Below are 23,275 nucleotides of genomic sequence, written 5' to 3'. Positions count from 1 at the left end.
ATTAAGTGTGGATCATATTCTGTCGTGATTTTACCATCTCCCTCCAGTAAATTCTTATTAACAATTTTTTAAAAACATAAAGAAAGTAGAACCGGTCCAAAGCATGACGTATTTTATAAAATTACGTGGTGACTCTTACGAGTATTTAGAACCAAATAATTCTGACCCTTTCTTGCTTCTCCTGCCTAATGTCCTTTTTGTATTCTAACAGCTGACGGCTATAAGCCATCAATCTGACCCAACCAGCCAAAGCCAGATTTCTCTTCGCATCAACACCCCCGCATCTAAAGTCTATGTTTCTTGGTATAAAATGATATGTTTATGTGAAAAAAGAAAAGTAGAGTGGTCTTTTATTTTCTCTCCAGGAGGTGTTTGGTTACCAGACCCAGAATCTACGCAGAGCCTTCTGCCTCACAGGGTCTGTGCTGACCTGTGGGATCCTTCCGCTGTTATTCTACTGGAGGCCGCACTGGAGGGTGTGGGCCACCTGCATCCCGTGCCCCTTGGAAGAAGCAGACACTGTTTTGCTAAGGACAACGGTGCGTGTCTTATTGTGTTGCATTGTGGCACAACCAATCACTGGCTAGCATTCTAGAGGGGAGAGCTTCCTTTATTTAAATAATTTTCCTGTCCCAAAATAGGAGATGACAAAACTACCTTTGCAATCTATTTGCCATCTCTTATTTTAACCCAGGAATGAAGGACATTTCTTTCATATCAGACGGGAAATTTGTACGATGTCAGGCTAGTTGGCAATGCTCTTAGCCATTGTATGAACAGTGGTAGTCAGTGTTACAACTCTTAGAATAATGGGGCATGATCGTTCCATTTTCAAAGATATGTATTTTGAGGTTAATTAGACCTTTTATATATTTAGATGTGATTTTAAGACAGCCAAAATTTATTTTCTGAATGTAAAATTTTCCTGAAAAGTGTATTTTTCTCTTTATTCTCCTACACAGTGGTTCTCAAATTTTAGTGCAAATCAGAATCACCTGGCGGGCTTTTCGAAACACAGACCACTGGCCTGAACCCCAGAATGTCCAGTTCAGTAGGTCTGGGGTAGGGCTGAGAATTTGCATTTCTAGCAAGTTCCAAGATAAAGCTGATGCTCTTTTCTGGAAACCATTGGTTTAGCACTTAGGAAGTATTTGGTTGACAGAGTGACTAATGGAATAACATTAGAGAATTCACAGGTTGGATTGTCATTTTTAGGATGAATTTCAAAGATATGTGAGGAAGAAGGTGATCTGCCTGTACTTATCCACACTAAAATTTTCTATCAGCAAGAACCCGGAACTGCCCGTTGTAGCGGATCCCCACTCGGTCATAAACCAAGCCGTACTGAAACCAGAGTTAAAAGTGAGTGATTTTAAGAGTACATTGTTGTGGTATGTTTTCCCTCGGAAAAAGGTAATGTAAGTGTTTATTAGGTGAAAGTTTGAATGTCACACTGCTGGATTGGAAATTACAGCCATGTATTAAGGAAAGCAAGCGCTGTGTGGGAACCCACATTAAACAACCCTCCCCTTCCCTGATGAGCTTTACTTTGTGAGTGACATATGTCCCACCGCACTTGTCATTGCAGCTACGATGTATCCAAGTGCAGAAGATCAGGTATGTTTGGGACAACTTGGAGAAGAGGTTTCGGAAAGTGGGGTAAGTCTGACTTTTTCTCAGTTCTACATCAGGATATAAGGGAAAAAAACTGATTTGTTGCATGTCATGAACTGAGGTGTGCTTCTGTCCTGACCACACCCTAGGTTGCTAGAAGACCACCACTCCTGCTATGACATCCACCATATGTTTGGACCAGGTCTGACCAGTGAAGAGCAGGAGGTCAGGTAGGGTTTGCAGTACCCCCTGAGTGAACTCTGCCAGCAAAAAGTGAAGTAGCAAATGGCTTGTGATCAGTGAATTGTTGGCATAAAGCTTCATCAACTTCATATAATCCCAGCTCACTTACGGGCATCAAAAGAGATATTCTAAATTGTTCACATCATAGACAAACTTATTAAAAAGAAAAGACTGAAAGAACAATGAAATCAAATAACATTTGATCTTTTCTTTCAGGATTGAACAACAGTTTTCTCTGTGTTGTCTTTTTAATTTTTTTCTCAAAAACATCTTGAGTCATTTCGTAAACATCAGCTTCTTAATCTTCCAAATTTTCAGAGACAAAGACAGTATTATGATTGCATTTTACTTTAAAGAACAGCCCTTGAAGATGAGGATTTTATGTCATTCACTGTATTTGCATCAGACAGTGCCTGATTCATGATAGGAGCTCAACAGATATTTGTGGAAGGAATGAATGAATAAAGAAATGCATTCATGGATCTATTAACAAAATGCCTCTAATATGCCAGGCACGTTGCAAGAGATGTCAAGATAAGTCTTAGTCATTGTCCCAGAGACACTTACTGACTAGTGGAAAAGAGAGAAAAAGAACAGTTGTACAATTGTGAGAATGATATCTCACGGGGCACATAGGTTAAGAATAATAGTAGTAGCATAGGAAATGCTTTTGCTACACATTAACTCACAGTGATCTAGAGTCCTTGTTTTCCTCATCTGTAATTTGAAGTGGTGAACCCTGGTGAGTCTGGAAGAAAACCATTGCAAGCCTTCCCCAGAATTTTAATCATCAGCTTCATCGCCCAATTTTAGGGATATTATCTTGCCTGACTGTCTTTGCAGTCAGACAGAAATACTAATTCTGAAACGAAGAAGCAATTTGATATTAAAATACGAATCCTTGGACTCTCCTCCCACAATTCTGATTTAGTAGATGAAAACTAGGGGTAGTGGTGAGAGAAGAAACTCTGCATATTTATCAGGCACCCCCATAATTCTTATGCACCCAAGTCTGAGAATTATTGATCTGTTGTTTTTAACTTTTCTCTTTGGCTGAATGCTATGGAAAAATGAAGCAAGCATCTATGACAGTATTGCAAAATGCCTTAGAAATGGTATCATTATATAAGATTTCAGATGCAATGATTAATATATTGAAATACAAAAAGTTTTCAAAGTCACTAAAACATATGGGTTTAATAGCATTGAGCACAAGACTTTAAAAGATTGATCTAGGGCATTTAGGAAATCTAGTTGATAAATGTAGATATACCGTACAGAAAACCATTTCTGCAGAAAGATTTCCATCAGTGCAGCCACCTCACAGGTCCCTATTTATCAAGTCCAGGCTTTAATAAACATCATACATAATTAAATTTAAATCTAGTCCACACAATAAAGAACTTGACAATCTAATAAACAAGACAGAGAGTATAGTTTTCTGAATATGAAGAATGGAGGAGATAATCTACTTATAAACATATGGACATATTTTATTTTATGGGCTTATCTGTTTGGAGGGTAAAGACAGTAAATAGAATGTGGAGCATTTTCCTCCTAAATTTTCCCCTCATTTTTTTAGTGTAAAAATAACCCTTTAAAAAATAATAAATCTGACTGGCTGAGTGATACTGATTTCCTTGAGCTTGCTTGCACAAAAAGTAAGGAAATAATATGAGAAAAAAAGAAAGGGAAATACACAAAAATCTCTGATGATGAAATGCCACAGAGTCTAAATACAACCTTCTTTTTAGGCTTCCTAGTAGCCAGGAAAAGAGGGAAAATACACATAGTTCTCACTTTTAAGTAGCAAAAAGCAAACCGGGACATGAGGAGAGATACCTTTACCCTGGAGAGAAATTATCAGAGGCATCAGAAAGCAAGCAGACTATTCCAGGGAGTTTCATGCTCCTAGCTTCTCTCATTCATGAACTCAATGCAACTTTCCCTCTTAGAACCTGTTCTAGACAGGTCCATAGATACTTGAGGTAGTTCTCTTATCTCATGGAAACAGGGCCCTATGGAAAAAACAAACCTACCTCATTCCCCATCTATCCCATAGTCTTCCTATTAGGACAGTTTTCAAAGTGATCATCTCTTCATCTTCTGTTTACTCAGCCCACCCTCTTCTTGCCTCCTTTGTGTAATCTCCTAAAAAGACAAACGGAACTTCCTGGCGACAGGGAAAGCAGGCACCTCGTGACAAACCACCTTGTTGGTGACCCAGCTCTCTGGAAGAACAGAGCTTGGATGGGTAGAGTTTGTCCATTTCTGTAATGGGACTACTCTCACCATGGCTCATTTCAAGCCTTCGGTAGGACATCACTGAATGTGGAGCTGGAAAGAGATGCTTACCATAGGATCAGTGATTGTGCAGGGCCAACCTTAATTCTCAACCTTTGTCATACCACTGGGCAAAAAGGCTAGTACCGGAGGAAAGAGATTCCTTTAATGCTCAGCTCCAAGCTGGTGGAGCTTTCCAGGAGAAGAGACAATATTGGAACAGAAAAAGAAGAATCAAGAAGGAGGTGGGGGAGAAAGAGATTAGGGCTGCTTTGAGACCCTCCTCATCTACTCCTCAGGTGTTGTGGGCAGCAAAAGTCAGAAAAGACATCATGCTTTTATACATGACCTTTATCCCCTTTGAAAGTCCCCTCCCTAGAATACACCCCAGTTGTAAACAGTTGTCCACCTGGTCAGTACTTAGGAAGGAGGAAGAAAGGATTGGTTGGAGTAGAAGAGCGAGGCAATGTTTAGTATTCTGTTAGAAGTTAATAAATTACTTAACATATGACAGTTTTAATATGGCATTTAATACACATTAAATGAATGATAGAAATCAACATTCTCATTTAAATACATTATATTTGTAATACCCTTGGATCTATGAGTCTGGGTCCACTCAAAATATAAAATCACTCAACTTCAATGCCTTGTTTAGAGCAAAGGCCTATTGTGACCCCAGTAAGCTTAACTCCTGGGGAGATCCTGCCTGGGTTTTCTCCACCCCCACCTCCATCCCATGCCCTCCTGGTCCTCTGCTTCCAGATCTTCATGCCTGGGAATTTTTAATATCTCTGTAAATCAGCTTCCTAAAAATCCCAGAGTTCACAGAAGTGTGTCATGGCATAGCATTAACTGTTTGGAAAACTACAAGTTTCCTTTCTACTCTTACCCAAATGGAAGCAGAGGAGTCATGTGTAGTTTAAAAAGCTCACCAATGATTCCAACACAGCCCTTCTCCTGTGAGGATCACTCTAGTCCTCACCATCCAAAAGTGTCCAGCACACAACATATTCTCAACAAGTATTTATTTGGTTTATAAATTGATAATGAATGAATGAATGAATGAATGAATGAATGAATACTCAGACTTAAAAAGACATAAACCATCTCTAAAAGAAAGTATTCCTATTAATTTACATTTGGTTTTTCATAAATAAATACATTTCAGCAGATTTACTAATATCTCACGATTGCAGGAAACTTCAGTGATCCTTCAAGTCTAGCCCACAGCTGGTGTAGAAATTCTCTTCATAACTGTCCTGTTAAAAATTCTTCAGACTCTTTTGTAGAGGAATCTTCTACCTCCAAAGCAACTAACTGTTCCCATAATGAATAGTTCTGAATGTTAGGCAAGTCTACTTAGTTTTATTGAGCCTGTTTAGTACTGTAAGGCTTCCTGGAATAATTCTCTGGCCTCTTTTCTCTGCCAGCTCATCAGATTTTAAAAGTCAGGGCATGGAATCTGCTTTGTTCCTTGGAACTTTCCTTGGGGGACCCAACTTCAAGCCTCATGTTCCTTCTGGTTGCTCAGCCATGGGTCACTGTCCCTGAAAGTTCTGTTTGTCTTGTGCCGAGACGGAGATGAGTATGCAATCCCTAAACACACACTACTTTAGGCAAGAGACACTGGAAAAGATGAAGCTGCAAGGGGCATGCCTGGCTGTGATTCAAACATGGTCCAGATAAGCACTGAAGGGGGTAATCTGCAGGCGAGTATTTGTCCTCTGGTCTCCGTCCTCAGCCCTGGGCTTCTCCCTCTAGTGACATCAGAAACCATCTCAGCACACAGAGATGGAGGTGCATTGGGCCCTTGGCTTGTTCCTCTCTAAGCTGCCTTTCCCCAGCCTGTGCGCTGCGGTTCTGTGAACTGCTAGGGGAGAGAGTGTTCCAGACATGGGTCACAAAGGCCCCCACAGATTAAGTCCAATATTTAGGGAGCATTCTCTTGTGTTAGACACTGTGCCCCTAGATGCTAGCAAACCAGAATTGGAAAAGCCCCACCCCTAAATTGAAGAGTATCTAGGAAATTTAAGGGGAAGAACATGTAACAACTCAAAGAAGTACATGCTGTTATCAAGGAAAGAAGTATTATTTGGAGGACAGGAAAATACAATTAATTGTGCCTAAGGGAGAAGGGAAGACTTCAAAGATAGCTGCTATTTATTGAGAACTGGCCATGTACTAGGCACTTATGCTAAATGCTTTACATGTTTATCTCACATGTTATTTTTATTTTTATCCTCACCCGAGGACATTTTTCCATTTTTTTGTTCAGATAGAGTGGGAGGGAGAGAGAGAGAGAGAGAAACATCAAGGTGAAAGAAACACATCGAGTGGCTGTCAACCGCACAACCAACCAGGGCCGGGGACAAACTGCAGCTGAGGTATGTGCCCTTAGTGGGAACTGAACCCGGGTCTCTCTGGACTGCAGGCCGATGCTCTAATCGCTGAGCCAAACCAGCCAGGGCTCTCACATGTTATTGATAGCAATTTTATTAGATATACATATCAAACCCATTTCACACATAAGGAACCAAGGTTCACTCCTCATTCATCTAGTCATTCATTCGACAAATAATTCTTGAACGTGCTGTTGTGTTTTATGCATTCAGCATCTGTCAGTGACCTCTAGAAACTTACACTGTAGTGGAGGATATAGTCTATTGTTTACGTGCTTATTAACATGTAAAAATGTAAGATGTAATTTTATGGATTATCAAATGCACTTTAAAGAAAAATGAGATAGGTTAAGGTGATACAGGGAATCTGATTTGGGGGTTGGGGTAGTTATTTTAAATAGAATTATTAGGGAAGGTTCCACTAAGGAGGTGTTATCTGAACAGTAACTTGAATGAAATGAGAAAGTGATCCATGTAAGGATGTGGGTGAAACTGGTTTCATGTATAGGAAGCCGTAAGTACAAAGGTTTAACTGGAATCAAACCCAGGTCTGTTCAATCTTGCATTTTTCAACCACTAGGCTCTATTGTCAAATTTGGCTCTCAAAGGCTGAGAAGGCATCTACAAAGTGAAAAATGTGGAAAGGGCATTCTAAGCAGAGAGAGAGAGAATAAGAGAAGACCAAGTTCAGGATCCTGAGAAGTTCTGATCCTTGGCCAACAACAGGTTATTTCCATTGATCCTGGAACAAAATCCTGAGCACCAAAGTGACTTGAGTTATGGTCTCTTCCCAGTGTGAGGTTTAGGGACTTGTAAAGTTAAACAGCAACACATGCAATTTGACCTCTCTGCTTCCCAACATCCCTGAACCTCAGTGTTTTTGTGGAATGGAGTGAGACGGCCTTGATTGGGTTCTCTCTGCAAGTAATAATTGCACTTGGAGCAACAAGGCTTAGAAGTCAGACAGGCTTGGGCTTACTCCTGCTTATACTTTAGACCAAAGATCCATCCTGCAGACTTTGACCTCTGGTACCTTCTGAGACAGAGTGAAGCGAGGCTTGGCTTCTTGCTACCTGTGAGATTCTCTAAAAATTACTTAGTTTTTCTGAACTTCAGTTGTCTTTAAATAAAGATGATAATATGACATCTCATGGGATTATGGGATGATTAAAGGAGATAATGTATAAAAGACTCACTGCAGTTTCTGATACTGTCATCTCTGCTTAAAAGTCACATTGCCATGATCAATGTTTGATTTATGCCCCTTTGACAGAATATGTACACTGAATGGTTTTCCCTTTGGCAAAATGGGGATATTTGCCCTTTTCTTTGGACTACTGTTGAGAATCAAATGAGAGACTCTTTTGTAAGAGCTTTGTAAATTGTAAAATGCTATATATACATGAGGGCTTCTTTTTGAAATGTACATATGTGTGGAACCACAAGGTGTTAGTCATGAAGACCATATATGATCTTCCAATTTGTTGGCTCAATCATTCATGTCTTTGTCGAGTTCATATACTAAGAGCCTGTCCTAGGTTCTGAAGAGACCAAGGTAAGATAGACATGATCTCTAACATCAAGAGCAGTCTGGAATGCCTCAACATTCTAGGAACATTTTCATATATGTGTGTGGTGTGTGTGTGTTTTAGCTATTCTTAGAGCATAATCCCATTATTTTAAAAATAACTCAGAATACCTTTTTAACTTCATTTGTCTCTTGAATTGTACTGTTCTTAAGATATTTTTTAACAAGGAAAACAGCTTTGCTCATCATGTACTGACTTTTATTATAAAAGTGTACTTGTATTTTAGGATTTACACATTCATTTGTAATTGAAAGCATAAAATCTCCAAAAGGTAGAGAAGTGACTTCTGTTTAGTGTGGCCTGTATTCACTTATTCTTGAGTTTGGAGGTATGACGCTAATAGATGATCAATCTCCTACAGAAGACTAGTGTGTGGGCCCAATGCCATTGAGGTTGAAATCCAACCCGTATGGAAGCTGCTTGTTAAACAGGTAACTAACTTTTGTTTTCTTTTGGGGAAAAAAAATACAAAACTCCCATTCTTTACTTTATTTATATATATAAATGAATTTATTTTAAGGAGTTGGTTTACAACTGTGGGAGCTTGCAAACCTGAAGTCTGTAGGGCAGGTAGCTGTCCAGAAGCTGAGGCAAGAGGTGATGTTGCAGTCTGTCCTCTGAACCGTGTAGGGCAGTTGGTGGGCTGGAAATGCAGGCGGGATTTCTACATTACAGTCTTAAGGTGGAATTCCTTCTCCTCTTGGAAATCTTAGTTTTTGCCCTTAAGGTCTTCAACTAATTTGATGCGGCCCATCCACATCATCAGGGGCAATCTCTTATACTTAAAGCCAACTGATTGTAAAGATTAATCACATGTACAAAATATCTTTACAGCAACATCTAGTCTAGTGTTTGACCAAAACGAGCACCACAGCCTAGCCAAATTTACACATACAATGAACGGTAACAATAACTTTTTTTAAAAAAAATTTCTTTTAAGCAACTTACTTTGACTGTCTTTCCAAATGTTCAATTCTGTCTCTTCTTACCCCATCCTTTGCTTTTTGTTTTCTGCTACTCAGGTAAATCTTAAGCAAGATCTGGGTACTTCAATGTGAACAAAATCTGTGTCTTATGCAAATTCTTCCTGTTATTCCCCTCATTGCCTTTAGTCTATGCTTTTCTTATCTAGTGAGTTTTCCTTTTAAAAAATATTTTAATAAATATATTTTTGTTCCAAGATTTCTAACTGGTCCTTTTCGATAATCACTTGTTTTAAATTCAATTCCACTTAAGAAAATGTATCTTCCCAGTGTGAAGGAAGAGTCCTGTTTCATAATCTCTAGTTTGTTTTCTTACATTTTTTGATGGTGATTATGGTGGGGGGGGGCAATGTTATGATTTTGATGATGTCTTTGAAGATTTTAGATGTATTTTTTGGTCTTTTTATATTGCTCTGCTATTCCCATATCCTGAAAATGACTTCTTCCTATTAGCAGGTTTTTGTTTATTTCTTTGTTTGACTTGAGTGTATTTTCTTTGTGTGCTTTGAAGTTATTTTATCTTTTTGGTAAACCCACCTCAAGTGGCATTTTTACCCTTTTGTTTTTGTCTTTTTTTCTGTGCTCACTCTCCCTCTTTAACAGCTTTGTGTTTGCCTCTTACTGGTCCTCTCAGGTCCCCAGTTCAGAACCAGGGCCTACACTGGAGGTCTGGGCTCTGTCCCTCGGGGATCTGTTAGATGCAGGCGCTGAGCCAGGCTGGGGCTTGGACAAGTTCACAGTCGCACAACGAGCTCTGTTCTCTCCGACTTCTCTTTCCGCTGGTGAACCGCTGCTTGCTGTGACTTTTCTCAGCCTCTGCTCTTGGGCAGGGGGACCCCACTGCTACCTCTGTTTTCCTCCACAAGTTTGGGTTTTGTCCCTTGCCCCTTATGGGTCCCACTAGGACCGAGCTCCTGTCTGTCTCTCTTCTGTGCTTGTCTGGAACTCAGTGGGCTGACTACGTAAGTCCACACTCAGCTGTATGTTTCGAGTCTACATCTAATCCACAAAGATGGTCATTTTATTTTTGAGCATCCTCATATCTTTTATAAAATTAATTTGTTATTAGACTTTTTTCCTTAGGTTCACAGCAAAATGGAGTGGAAGGTACAGAGATTTCCCACAAAACCCATGTCACCACATATGCACAATCCCTGCCATTCTGGGGAAGAGCAGACTGCTTTTTAAACTTCTTATTCAAGTACATTTTCAAATTGCCAAAGACTCTCCCAGGTGTCAATGGTCTATTTTGAAAGGAGTGCTAGTATTTTCTGGCACTTACTAACAGGAGTTTGGTAGGAAAAAAAAGCAAGTAAAACTGTTTTTTCACATTTGGTTTCAAGAGAATATTGAATAAGGGAACTACATTAATTATGATCATGTTGTTTCTTCTACAAGAAGTATTTAACCAATTTTCTTTTTTTTTTTCTCTTTTTTTATCCTTACCCGAGGACATTTTTCCATTTTTTTGTTCAGATAGAGTGGGAGGGAGAGAGAGAGAGAAAGAAACATCAGCGTTGTCACCCACATGACCCAACCAGGGCTGGGGACAAACTGCAACCGAGGTACATGCCGTTAGCGGGAACCAAACCCGGGTCTCTCCGGACTGCAGGCTGACGCTCTAACCGCTGAGCCAAACCGGCCATGGCAGTATTTAACCAATTTTTCTACTGAGTTTGTATAAACTGGAAATCGTGTTATCATGAGTGCATAATCTACAATTAGAACATTTTATGCCAAGCAACCAGAAAAGCTGTAATTTGTAAGAAAAGCACCGTGCAATGGAAATAAAAACTGTTAAGGAACAAAGACTTTTTGAATATAAAAAATATATCTAAGGGTTTAAGAAACTCTTAAGATACAGCATATTAGCTTCTTAACCAGGTATCTGTTCATTTTTAGGACTAAAGTAGAAATGTATTTAATATATTAGAGGATTATAGAAAGCAGAGGTGAGAAAGAATGGCACTGGTTTGAGGTATTTCGTATAATTTATAATCACCATAAAGAGCACTTCTCCAGGAACAGAATCCTGGCTTTCCTCTTTAATTCTCACTACCTGTGTATGCCACGTGACCTCGCTCCACTCCATCGGATTGCCGTCTCTGCCTCCACTATTAATAGGGAAGCCAGCAGGACCAACATGGAGGAAATGAGAGAATTTAAAAAGTTCAAGGTATTATCAAAATATGCCTGCATGGATAACTAGCTTTGGGGCTGGCAATACATTCTACCCAAGCTTTTTACTGCAGACTTGGATGAGACTTTTCACTGTTCAGGGAAAGGTGTGTGATGACTTGATTGGCTCTCAGAGGATCTTGCTAAGACCTGCGACATAAGAGTATGTTCTTCATATAAATAACCTGAATGAAAAAAGGATCTTTCCTTTTCATTGCACAACATGACGGAATCTATAGCATGTGATCAATTGGGGGAGGGGGACTGCAGTAAAAATGTTTAAAATTAGTTTGTTTTAAAAAGAGACTAAATCATGTTTCTCCACCACTGTGGGTAAATCTGTGTAATAAGGTAAATTGCTGACTTTTGTTACTGGTAATACATTTTTGAAAATTCAAAATAATAAAAATGATCAATTTGTTGCCATGCCGTTCGGTGCTTAAAATAATTTTATTTCCGCCATATTCCATTTTATGTGCTTGACGTTGTCTCCACCAAAATTATTGAAGTTCTAAGGGCATTCTTAAATATTAGAGGTTATTGGATGTTGTAAATAATGGGAAATTTCATTCTATAAAGAAATGACATCATTTTGACTACAAGTGACCTAAATGCTACTTTTGTATCTGCAGGTTTTAAATCCATTTTATGTGTTCCAAGTCTTTACCTTAACTCTGTGGCTGTCTCACGGTTACATAGAATATTCAGTGGCCATCATCATCTTGTCTATTATCTCCATTGTCTTAAGTGTATATGATTTGCGACAGGTAAGAGCTGAAATCACAGTTGGGTTCTATTTAGTTTCTGACTATATGAGAAGCAAAATCCATGAAATTTCCATTGACAGCAAGGGCTTGCTTTGTTAAACATATGTCAAAACAAAGCAAAAAGCAAGGACTTACTAAATGTGAGCTCTCAGGAGGAGGGCTTCAGGAATACTAGGTAGATTTAAATGTCTTTGGAAACTCTGACTATCGACTGACGGCTGCAATGAATACTACATTTAGAAGGACTCCGAGGCGGTGTCTGGATATTATGGGAAAGAATGCTGTAATGGATTAATGAGGCCAGCCATAGTTTTAGAAAGAGAATAATTGGCAGCATCCTAACCACGCACTTTTAGTAAAGACTGCTTCAAGTTTGTAGTGACAGAAACCCAACTTGAGCTAAATTAAGCAACTCATAAAAGCCATTTTAGGGGTGTTTGTATTTGGGCATGGATAAATCCAATGAACAGGCATCTCAAACAATGACAAGGAATCTGTTTCTCTTTATCTCTCCACCCTGCCTTACCAGAGTGCTACTCAAAGGATAGTCTGTGGACTGGTTGTAGTCTGCAAACTATTCATTATCTGTTTGTGATTCAGTAAGTACTACTGAACTTGAGAGTAGGCATTTATGAATTTTTATAGTAATATGATATTATCCCAACATTCAAGCATGGGATCATTTTTCCATAAATCATGGTTTGAGAAATTATGTTTTACTATATGTGGTCTTTACACCCAGACAGAGACTCTTCATACAGTGGCAAAGATGGGCCATAGCAGCCTCAGGTGTACACTCACTTCAGGGCTCATGATCACAGATGAAGAGAGAGATGTACTTTACTAATGTCCATGTCAATAGCCCCCAAAGACGCTGGCTGGGACAGCTGGAAGCAGAAGATGGCAGTGTCACCTGCTTTCATCTGCCTCCAAACTCTCTTTCTCTGAGCTCTTTTAATTGGTATTTCAATCTATATTCCTTCCTGTTGTAAGACAGGCTATTTCCCTTTGTGACGGAAAGTTCTCCCATTGTGGACTCCAATGGAGTTTTGTTTCCCATGTAAGCACATTCTCAATCAGAACATGGTTTTTAAGAGCTTCGTATTTTCCTTCCCCCACGAAGCCCCTTTCTGGCTAATTCCTAGATTCCTGTGTAGTGCAACCCCTTCTCATTGGTGATAGTGAGCTCATAGTTTCTAACCTCTCCCTCTCTCTTACCATCTTTATTCATCTTATAGCCGTTTAAAATCTTCCTTTGTCTTATAAATGACATACCATCACATTCTGAAATAGTATTCAGCTGAATATTACTGATAACTCCAGAGTCTCTCTAAGTCTCAGATATCTATAGCATCTTTCCAGACACCTCAAAGGAATGTCTAGAAGTATTTGTTGTACACTTTTTGAAAGCCTGACAGCGGATTTAGCTTTGGGAGATGATGAGCAATGGTTCTTGTGTCAGTGTGTCCACTCTGTTGACCTGTTGAAACCATTCTGTCTCCAACTGGAGTCTTCACTGAGAGAAGAGGGAACCAAGAAACAGGGAGCTTGTTCCAGATCATGAAGTGGGTTGGTGACAGACGGAGAGCAGCTGGCTTCTCCTAAGCTGAGATTCGACTGCACGTGCATTCTTCCCTGAGCCGAAAGCCCTTTGCAGAGGAGCCACGCTGGGGATGCAGCCAAGCATGAGCGTGAGAGGAGAGACGATTCTAGCTGCCGGCAGAGTGAGCTCTGGCCAGGTGTCAGTGAGGTGGACGTGGAGACATTTAAACAAGCCTAGTGGAAAACTCTAGGAAAACCCACTCTATTTCAGTCACTCAGCAAATATTACAGCTAATGTTGGCTTTTTATCTGGTGTCGGATGCTACACATTTTGAGTTATTAAGGATTTAATGAGAAATAAGAAATAAGAGAAAGGCAATATGTATGTAAAGTGTTAAAAAAAAAACAAAAAAAAACAGGACCTAAGAATGAAAGGTTAAAGGAACGAAGCTATTTGGAGCTACAAAGTGAGGGCTAGAAGGGCTTTGCTTTGATGATCTATTTGTTTGTATTTTGTTTATTTCTTATTTTGTATGAGTAACTGAGTGTTTTTCTTCATGAACTAATTTAGATCACAAAAATATTAACAGTGACCAATAATCTCCCTTGGATGTTTACAAATTCTTTCTGTCTGTCAAGTCGGGGCAGAGTGACTGTCCTGGTAAACTGAGCATTTGAGTAAAGCATAAAAATGGGCACCAGGACAATAAAAGACTGGGACACATTCTGCTCAGCCAGAGTTGGAAATTATAGTGTCCCAAACGTTTACCTTTGTCGTTTGATAAAGGTACATAATATGAAGCCCCCAAATCAAATTTCTAGTTCCTGGTTTTTGAGAACTCTTTGCTTGAATAGAATATCACTCATATGCTTTCTGGCTTAAGTCAAACATCAGTGAATGCAGTTCTTCCCTCATGTGCTTCATCCTGCTGGGAAGACATCTACACACCAGCAACAGAACATATGATCATAAACCATCTCAGGGTTCTGAGAAAAATTACAGAACACACTGAGGACTTTTAGCTGAGGGAGATCTTCTCTAATCAAGTTAAAAATCCTCCTCCCTTTACTGCCCCCAATTCATGCTACTTGACACTGTTTGTTACTTGACACTTTATTAATCAGCTTCCTTATCTATAATGGGTATGTGTGTGTGTGTGTGTGTGTGTGTGTGTGTGTGTGTGAAATAAGGACTCTGAAGTATTTATATTCCCGGTACATTGTGGGTACTCACCAAATATTAGTTCTTGTTATCACTGATGTTGCTGTTTTTATTACTATTTCTGGAGTGGAGAAAGTAAGTGATGGGAAGGGGAGGGCACAGAGATCGAAGGGAGAGCCCCGTACATAACTGGAACAAGGAAGCAGCTCGGGAGCTTGCTGCACAGTGTTTCTAATGGCCAGGGACCCATTCGTTGTGTGACCCGGGGGACTCTCTTCTCCCCAGGCTCAATTTTCTCAGCTGTCAATGGTGGAGCCTAAACTCTGTTTTTTCATAGGGTTCCACTTCTTTTTTTATCCTCATCCAAGGATATTTTTCCATTTATCTTCAGATAGAGTGAGAGGGAGAGAGGGAGGGAGGAAGGGAGAGAGAGAAAGAGAGAGAGAGAAAGAGAGAGAAATAGCGAGAGACAGAGAGAAACATCAATGTGAGAGAGACAATTGATTGCCTCTCACGTGAACCTGACCAGGGCCAGAGACTGAACCACAGCTGAGGTACGTGCCCTTGACCAGAATCGAACCCGTGACTCTTTGGTCTGCAGGCCAGTGCTCCAGCCACTGAGTCAAACCAACCAAGGACCCCACTTCTTTAGGGTTCTATCATTTTGCCACAGCCACCAATAAGGAATGCAAAAAAACAAAAAAAAAATAAAATAAAAAACAGAGCATGTGTTACAAACTCCTATAGGATGCTGTTAGATGTTGGACTGACTATCCAGATAAACTACCCTATCAGGATTTGTGCCCACAATAGGACTCTATTTAAACCACCTTAATCACAAAAGGGATATATATTATAAATATGCATTAGTAGCTCATGGAACCCCAGAACGTAAAATACAGAGGGTCTTTCCCAGGGGCTGAACCCAAGAACTGGGGTTACTCTCCCCAGCCTCTTAGTCTCCGACAGAGATACAGTGAGCTGCACATGTTTTGGGGAAAGTGCTCCACCTTCATTCCTCTTCTCTGAAAACTGAGCGCACCCGAGCTGTGGCTGCCTGCAGCCGGTTTGTTCCATGTGGCTCTGTGCCTCCACTGCCACAGTCCATTGGTACCAGAAGCACTTGACCCAGCATCATCTAACCCATCAACAGGGGCGATTCTAACTTATCTTTTGGCCTGAGATCTTAAAATAAAGGCTTAAAGCTGCTCATACTCTGTTAGAAACACAATCTGAGAAACAACATACAGCCAGGACCAGGGTTGCCACACTTGATTCCTGTGTATGGACAAGCAGAGAACAAATGCTGGCAGAGAAGGAGAGCAGAAGAACAAACCACATACGCAGTGAGACGCAGGTGAGCAATGCACAGTCCCGCACGGGCAGAAAGAGTAACCTGTTCCTCACGGCATTTCCCGTTCCTATTGAGACCGAGGGAGACTTGGCTGCACGTCCCACCTTAGGTTCATAAGACATCCCTGCATCCTCACAAATTCTCATGTTCTGCTTAAACCAGAGCAACACATTTCTGTTACCTACAATCAATGAATTCCAACTAAATAGGTTGTTATGTCCCCTGGAAAGTTTTCACAGGTTTCCCCTAACTTAAATACTGTCTTGGTCCCACACACTTCTCGTCTCGGTGTTTATGACAAATTTCACTCTCTCTTTTAAAATCCTTTAACGCTGTCTATTTCTTCATTTGGAACTCAGGTCTACTTTTCTTTAAGGAAACCCAAAAGAAATATAGGAATTTATGTGTAAGAGTTAGGAGAAGGGTTGTAGAAAAGATAGGTTGGATTCTATACTCTAGGAGCCCATGTTTCAGTGAGAGAATTACTCAGATTTTCCTGGGTGCTTGACCTATTAAATCAAAATATCCAGACTAATAAAAGGAATCTGAACTTTTTAACTCTTTCCTAACAGGTGACTATTATATATTCTAAAGGCTTAAGAGCTATGGTTTTAGGGGAATCCATCAAAGGACAAATTCAAGTACTACGATCTCAAATATATTTATTTATTTATTCATCCATCAGCTGAACATATTTCTTCATTCTTTTTACTCTGTGAAATACACAGAAATACAAGTTTATGTGGAGATTTATGTATGTACTTATTAATTCATTTTAATAGAGAAGGATCTTACTATGGACATTAATCTGGAACTTGCATTTTTCACTTTATAATATATAAAATGACCATTCACCAAGTAAGCAAATACATCTAGATCTTATTTAAACATAAGGATGTGATATTCCATGGTACCATACTATAATTTACTCAACCATTCTATTATTTATGAAAAACAATGTTTCCTCTCCATTTTTTCCACCAAAAATATGTTGAATTAAACATAACCACAATATAGGTGTGTCCTTACATATTAGTGTTTACGATTTTTTTTTTTTTTTTTTGCAAAGCAACCAAAAACCCAGTTGTTAAATGACAAGCTATGTATATTTTGGATACTAACAGATACTGATATTATTTTCCCAAATTAGATAATTTATTTTCCTATCAGCAACCTATAAGAGTATTCATACCTTCTCCAGTATTTGGTGTTATATGTTGATATTTTAAATTGTTCAATCTAATATGGTTTTTAAAAATTGTGTCCCACTGATGTTATAATTTACATTTCCCTGATTACTAGTGAAAAGAAATACATTTTTATTTGTCTAATGAAGATTTGTATTTTTTTTTAATTTACTGCCTCTTTATAATCATCATATGTGTAGAAAAGTATTATTTTTCAGTCTATTTTTCTTGACTTGACATTTGTCACATATTAAAAACGTGTCTAATGAAATATCTTTGTCTTTTCTTTATGATTTCTGGTTTTTCTGTTCTGATTCTAAACATGTCCTCTTCCAAATTTAGGTATTCTCTTTTTCCTATTTGTAATTTTTACAATAATTATTTTAAAATTATTAATGGAATTTAAACATTCAGGTTCAACATTTTATTTATTTATTTATTTTTATTATTTCATTTTTGTTACAAATGTTTCTCCTTTTTTTCCCCATTGACACCCTCCTACCCTTCCTCCCCACCCAGTCCCCGGCTTTGTTGTCAGTGTCCATTGGTTATGCATACATGCATATAAGTTCTGTGGTTTATCTCTTCCCTCCCCCTACCACCTCCTCTTCTGAGGGTTGTCAGTCTGTACCTTACTTCCACATTTCTGGGACTACCCTATTCCTCAGACTGTTATGTTCATTATATTCCATACATAAGTGAGATCATGTGGTATTTGTCTTTTTCTGCTTGGCTTGTTTCGCTTAGGATAATACTTTCCAGGTCTCTCCATGTTGTCTCAAAGGATAAGAAATCTTTCCTTCTTACGGCTAAATAGTACTCCATTGTGTATATATACCACAGCTTTTTAATCCACTTGTCTACTAATGGACAATTGGGTTGTTTCTAGATCTTAGCTATTGTAAATAGTGCTGCTATGAACATGGGGGTACATATATTCTTCCTGATTGGTGTTTCAGGCTTCTTAGGGTATATTCCTAGAAGTGGGATCACTAGGTCAAATGGCAATTCAATTTTGAATTTTTTGAGGTAACACCATATTGTTTTCCACAGTGGCTGCACCAGTCTGCATTACCACCAGCAGTGTACTAGAGTCCCCTTTTCTCCACACCCTCGCCAACACTTATTGTTTGATGATTTGTTGATGGCGGCCATTCTGACAGGTGTGAGGTGATACCTCATTGTTGTTTTAATTTGCATCTCTCTGATGATTAGTGATGTTGAACACTTCTTCATATGTCTCTTGGCCATTTGTATGACCTTTTTGGAGGGTGTCTATTTAGCTCCTCTGCCCATTTTTAAATTGAGTTCTTTGTCTTCCTTCTGTTGAGTAGTATGAGCACTCTATATATATTGGAAATTAACCCCTTATCTGATGTATCATTGGCAATGATGCTCTCCCATACAGTGGGTTGCCTTTCCATTCTGATGGTTGTTTCTTTTGTTGTGCAGAAGCTTTTGAGTTTGATGTAGTCCCATGTGTTCATGTTCTCCTTGGTTTCTGTTGTCTTAGGTGATGTATCGGTAAAAATTCTGCTGCGTATGATGTCTGAAATTTTATTGCCTACATTTTCTTCTAGAATTTTTTTGGATTCATGAGTCACATTTAAGTCTTTTATCCATTTTGAGTTTATTCTTGTGTGGTATAAGTTGATGGTCTAGTGTCATTTTTTTTTTTTTTTTCATGTAGCTGTCCATTTTTCCCAACACCATTTATTAAAGAGGCTGTCTTTATTCCATTGTGTGCTCTTGCCTCCTCTGTCAAATATTAATTGAGCATAATGTCTTGAGTTCATGTCTGCGTTCTCTGTTCTGTTCCACTGTTCTATGTGTCTATTCTTGTGCCAGTACCAGGCTGTTTTGATTACAGTTGCTTTGTAATATAACCTGATATCTGGTATTGTGATCTCACCTGCTTTGTCCTTCTTTTTCAAGATTGCCGTGACTATTTGGGGTCTTTTTTGGTTCCATATGAACTTTTGAAGTATTTGTTCTAGTTCTGTGAAATATGTCGATGGTATTTTGATGGGGATTGCATTGAATCTATAGATTGCTTTGGGTAGTATGGACATTTGATGATGTTAATTCTTCCAACCCATGTACAAGTACTTCCACTTTTTTATAACTTCCTCTATTTCTTTTTTAAATGTCCTGTAGTTTTCTGCAAATAGGTACTTTACTTCTTTGGTAAGTTTATTCCTAGGTATCTTAATTTTTTTGCCGCAATGGTAAATGAGATTTTTTTTCAGTTTCTCTTTCTGTGAGTTCATCATTGGTGTATAAGAATGCCGTCGATTTCTTGACATTAATTTTGTATCCTGCTACTTTGCCAAATTCATTTATTAAGTCTAATAAATTTTTTTTGTTGTTCAAATCTTTATTGTTGGATGTAAAATGTATTACAGATGTAATACATTTTCCCCCCATTGACCCCTTCCTCCCCACTCCCGCCCCCCTCCCACCTTTTCCCACACTATTGTCTGTGTCCATTGGTTATGCATTTAAGTTCTTTGGTTTATTTCTTCCCACCCCACCCCCCAACCCCTTTCCCTTTGAGGTTTGTCAGTCTAGCAATGAATTTGTGCTTCTTAATCCCTTCACCTTTTTCACCCATTCCCCCAACCCCCTTCCCAACTGGCAACCAACAAAATGTTCTCTGTATGTATGAAAATGTTTCTGTTCTTCCTGTTCATTTTGTTTGTAGATTCCATTGTTGATAGAGTTATTTTATTGGGGTTTTGTTCTGTTCTTTCATTTGGGACCTGTTTCTTTGTATCCTCATTTTGGCTGCCTCCCTGTGTTTGTTTCTGTGTATTACTTAATGAGAGGTATGGGGCTTGCTGAGACCTGATGCTGCTTGTTTGAAAGAATTTAGGAAAAACCTGAAGCAGGATCCAAGACCGGCCAATCCTATGGTTAAGCAAGCGGCAACAGCTTGGGTGGGCTTGAAAGTTGGGTGGAGTGGGGCGGGGCCTCAGGGAGTCAGCAGGGCGGGACTACCAGTGTGAGCCAGGTTGCTGGAGTCCCAGATATGGCTTCTGTCTGCCGTCCCTGGGAAGGGCTCACCAAAGGAACAAAGGCCTCTTACAGCATGTTTGTCCCCAAGGAAGCCCCTCTCCAGCCCTCGCTCCAGTGCCAAACTGCTCAGTTCTTCCCTGTATGTCTCTGGCGCCCCTCGAGCTGCCTTCCCTCCAAGCTTAGAGGGAGAGAGTCCGATAAGTCTGTGCGCTGGCCCTTTAGGGAGCTGCCTGGGGCTCCAGCCAGGTCAGCTTCCCTGAGCCTCAGATTCCGCTGGTTTTTCCAGCCAGAAGTTATGGGGATTCTCTTCCTGGCACTGGAACCCTGAGCGGGGCACCTGGTGTGGGATGGGGACCCCTCAGTCCTCAGGAAGGAACTTCCCAGCCGCGGGAGCCTCCTGATTTTTATCCACCACGCTTGGGTGTGGGACCAGCCCGTCTCGCTGCGGCGCGCCCCCGCTGCTCCACCGCCGCCTGTCCTACCAGTCTGGATGTAGCTGCTTTTTTTTTTTTTTTAATTCCGTACTTGTACGACTTCCATTCAGCTTGATTTCAGGCGGTTTTGAATGATGGTTGTTCTGTAGTTTAGTTGTAATTTTGATGTGGTTGTGGGAGGACGCGATACCACGTTTACCTACGCCGCCATCTTGACCGGAAGTCCAAGTCTAATAAATTTTTGATGGGGTCTTTAGGGTTTTCTATGTATAATATCATGTCATCTGCAAATAATGACAGTTTCACTTCCTCCTTTCCAATTTGGATCCCTTTTATTTTTTCTTCATGTCTGATTCTCGTGGCTAAGACTTCCAGTACTATGTTATATAAGAGTGGTGAAAGTGGGCATCCCTGTCTTGTTTCTGTTCTTAAGGGAAATGTTTTCAGTTTCTGCCCATTGAATATGATATTGCCTGTAGGTCTTTCATATATGGCCTTTATTATATTGAGATATGATCCCTCTATTCCCACATTGCTGAGCGGTTTTATCAGAAATGGATGCTGGATTTTGCCAAATGCTTTTTCATCATCTATTGATATAATCATGTGATTTTTACTCTTAATTTTATTTATGTGGTGTATCACGTTTATTGATTTGCAAATATTGTACCGGCCTTGCATCCCTGGGATGAATCTCACTTAGTCATGGTGAATAGTTTTTTTTGGTGTATTGCTGGATCTGACTTGCTAGTATTTTGTTAAAGATTTTGGCATCTATGTTCATCAGGGATATTGGCCTGTAGTTTTCTTTCTTTGTAGTGTCTTTTTCTGGTTTTGGAATTAGAATTATCCTGGCCTCATAAAACGAGTTTGGAAGTCTTCCTTCTTCTTGAACTTTTTGAAATAGTTTGAGGAGAATGGGCGTTAGTTCTTATTTGAATGTTCGGTAAAACTCTCCCGTGAAGCCCTCTGGGCCTGGGCTTTTGTTTACTGGGAGAGTCTTGATTACATCTTCAATTTCCTTAGTTGTTATTGGTCTGTTCAAGTTTTTCCTGGTCCAGTTTTGAGAGACTAATTGTTTCTAGAAATTTGTCCATTTTGTTTAGATTGTCAAATTTGTTGCCATATAATTGTTAATAGTAGTTGTTAACGATCTTTAGTATTTCTGTGGTGTCAGTTGTTACTTCTCTTTCATTTCTGATTTTGTGTATTTGGATCTCTCTCTTTGTTTCTTGGTGAGTCTAGCTAATGGTCCATCAATCTTGTTTATCTTTTTGAAAAACCAGCTCTTTGGTTCCTTGATCTTTTGAATTGTTTTTTTGGTGTCTATGTCATTTATTTCTGCTCTGCTCTTTACTATTTTCTTTCTTCTATTTGATCTTGGGTTTTCTTTTTATTTGCTTTCTAGTTCTTTAAGTTGTGAGGTTAGATAGTCTATTAGAATTTTCTTGTTTCTTGAGGTAGGCCTGTAGTGCTATGAACTTCCCTCTCAGAACTGCTTTCACTGCATCCCATAGATTTTGTGTTGTTGTGTGTTCATTTTTATTGGTTTCCAGGAAGTTTTTAATTTCTTCCTTGATTTCCTTGGTAACCATTCATTGTTTAATAACATGCTATTTAGCCTCCATATGTTGAAATATCTTTGCATGTTCTTATTGCAATTGATTTCTAGTTTCATGCCATTGTGATCTGAGAAGATGCTTGATATGATTTCAATCTTTTTGAACTTGTAGAGACTTAGTTTGTGTCCTATCATGTGGTCTATCTTTGAGAATGTCACATGTGCACTTGAGAAGAATGTGAATTCTCTAGTTTTGGGGTGTAATTCTCTGTAGATATCTATTAAATCTATTTGGTCTGGTGCTTCACTTAGAGTCTCTGTTTCCTTGGTAATTTTTTTGTCTAAAGGATCTATCCAGTGATGTCTGCAGGATGTTGAAGTTCCCTGCTACGATTGTATTGCTGTTGATTTCTCCTCTGATGTCCTCCAGAAGATTTTTAATATATATATTGGTGCTCCTATATTGGGTGTATATATGTTTATCAAGGTTATATCGTCCTATTGGATAGATCCTTTTAATATTATGCAGTGGCTCTCTTTGTCTCTAGTTATGGCCTTCATTTAGAAATCAATTTTATCAGATATGAGTATTGCTACCCCAGCTTTTTTTTTTTTCCTTTCTGTTTGCTTGGAAGATTTTTTTCCATCCTTTCTCTTTCAACCTATATGAGTCTTTTGTTGTGAGGTGGGTCTCTTGTAAACAACATATATATGAGTCATGCTTTCTTATCCAATCATCTACTCTGTGTCTTTTTATTGGAGCATTCAATCCGTTTACATTTAAGGTGATTATTGATATGTACTTATTTATTGCCATTTTTGTTTAGTGTGGTTATATTTTTCTCTCTATTTCTTCTACCAATTACAGCAGTCCTTTGAACATTTCTTGCAGTACCGGTTTGGTGCTAATGAATCCCCTTAGCCTTTTTTTTTTTTTTTTTGCCTGGGAAGCTCTTTA

General features: G+C 39.2%; 1 protein-coding gene across 1 annotated transcript in view; it reads left to right on the top strand.

Annotated features, from left to right (window-relative positions):
• Positions 1-23,275, top strand: part of ATP13A5 (ATPase 13A5) — a 108,778-nt gene that overhangs the window by 11,375 nt on the left and 74,128 nt on the right. The window contains exons 2-7 of the mRNA XM_036243240.1: positions 366-539; positions 1,216-1,362; positions 1,589-1,659; positions 1,764-1,844; positions 8,493-8,562; positions 11,925-12,059. Of these exons, the coding sequence (XP_036099133.1) occupies positions 366-539; positions 1,216-1,362; positions 1,589-1,659; positions 1,764-1,844; positions 8,493-8,562; positions 11,925-12,059 (678 nt within the window). The remainder of the gene's footprint in view (positions 1-365; positions 540-1,215; positions 1,363-1,588; positions 1,660-1,763; positions 1,845-8,492; positions 8,563-11,924; positions 12,060-23,275) is intronic.

Source organism: Molossus molossus, unplaced genomic scaffold (assembly GCF_014108415.1).
Source record: "Molossus molossus isolate mMolMol1 unplaced genomic scaffold, mMolMol1.p scaffold_m16_p_5, whole genome shotgun sequence".
NCBI classification, from domain to species: Eukaryota; Metazoa; Chordata; class Mammalia; order Chiroptera; family Molossidae; genus Molossus; species Molossus molossus.
This window is presented reverse-complemented; position numbering and strand designations above follow the sequence as displayed.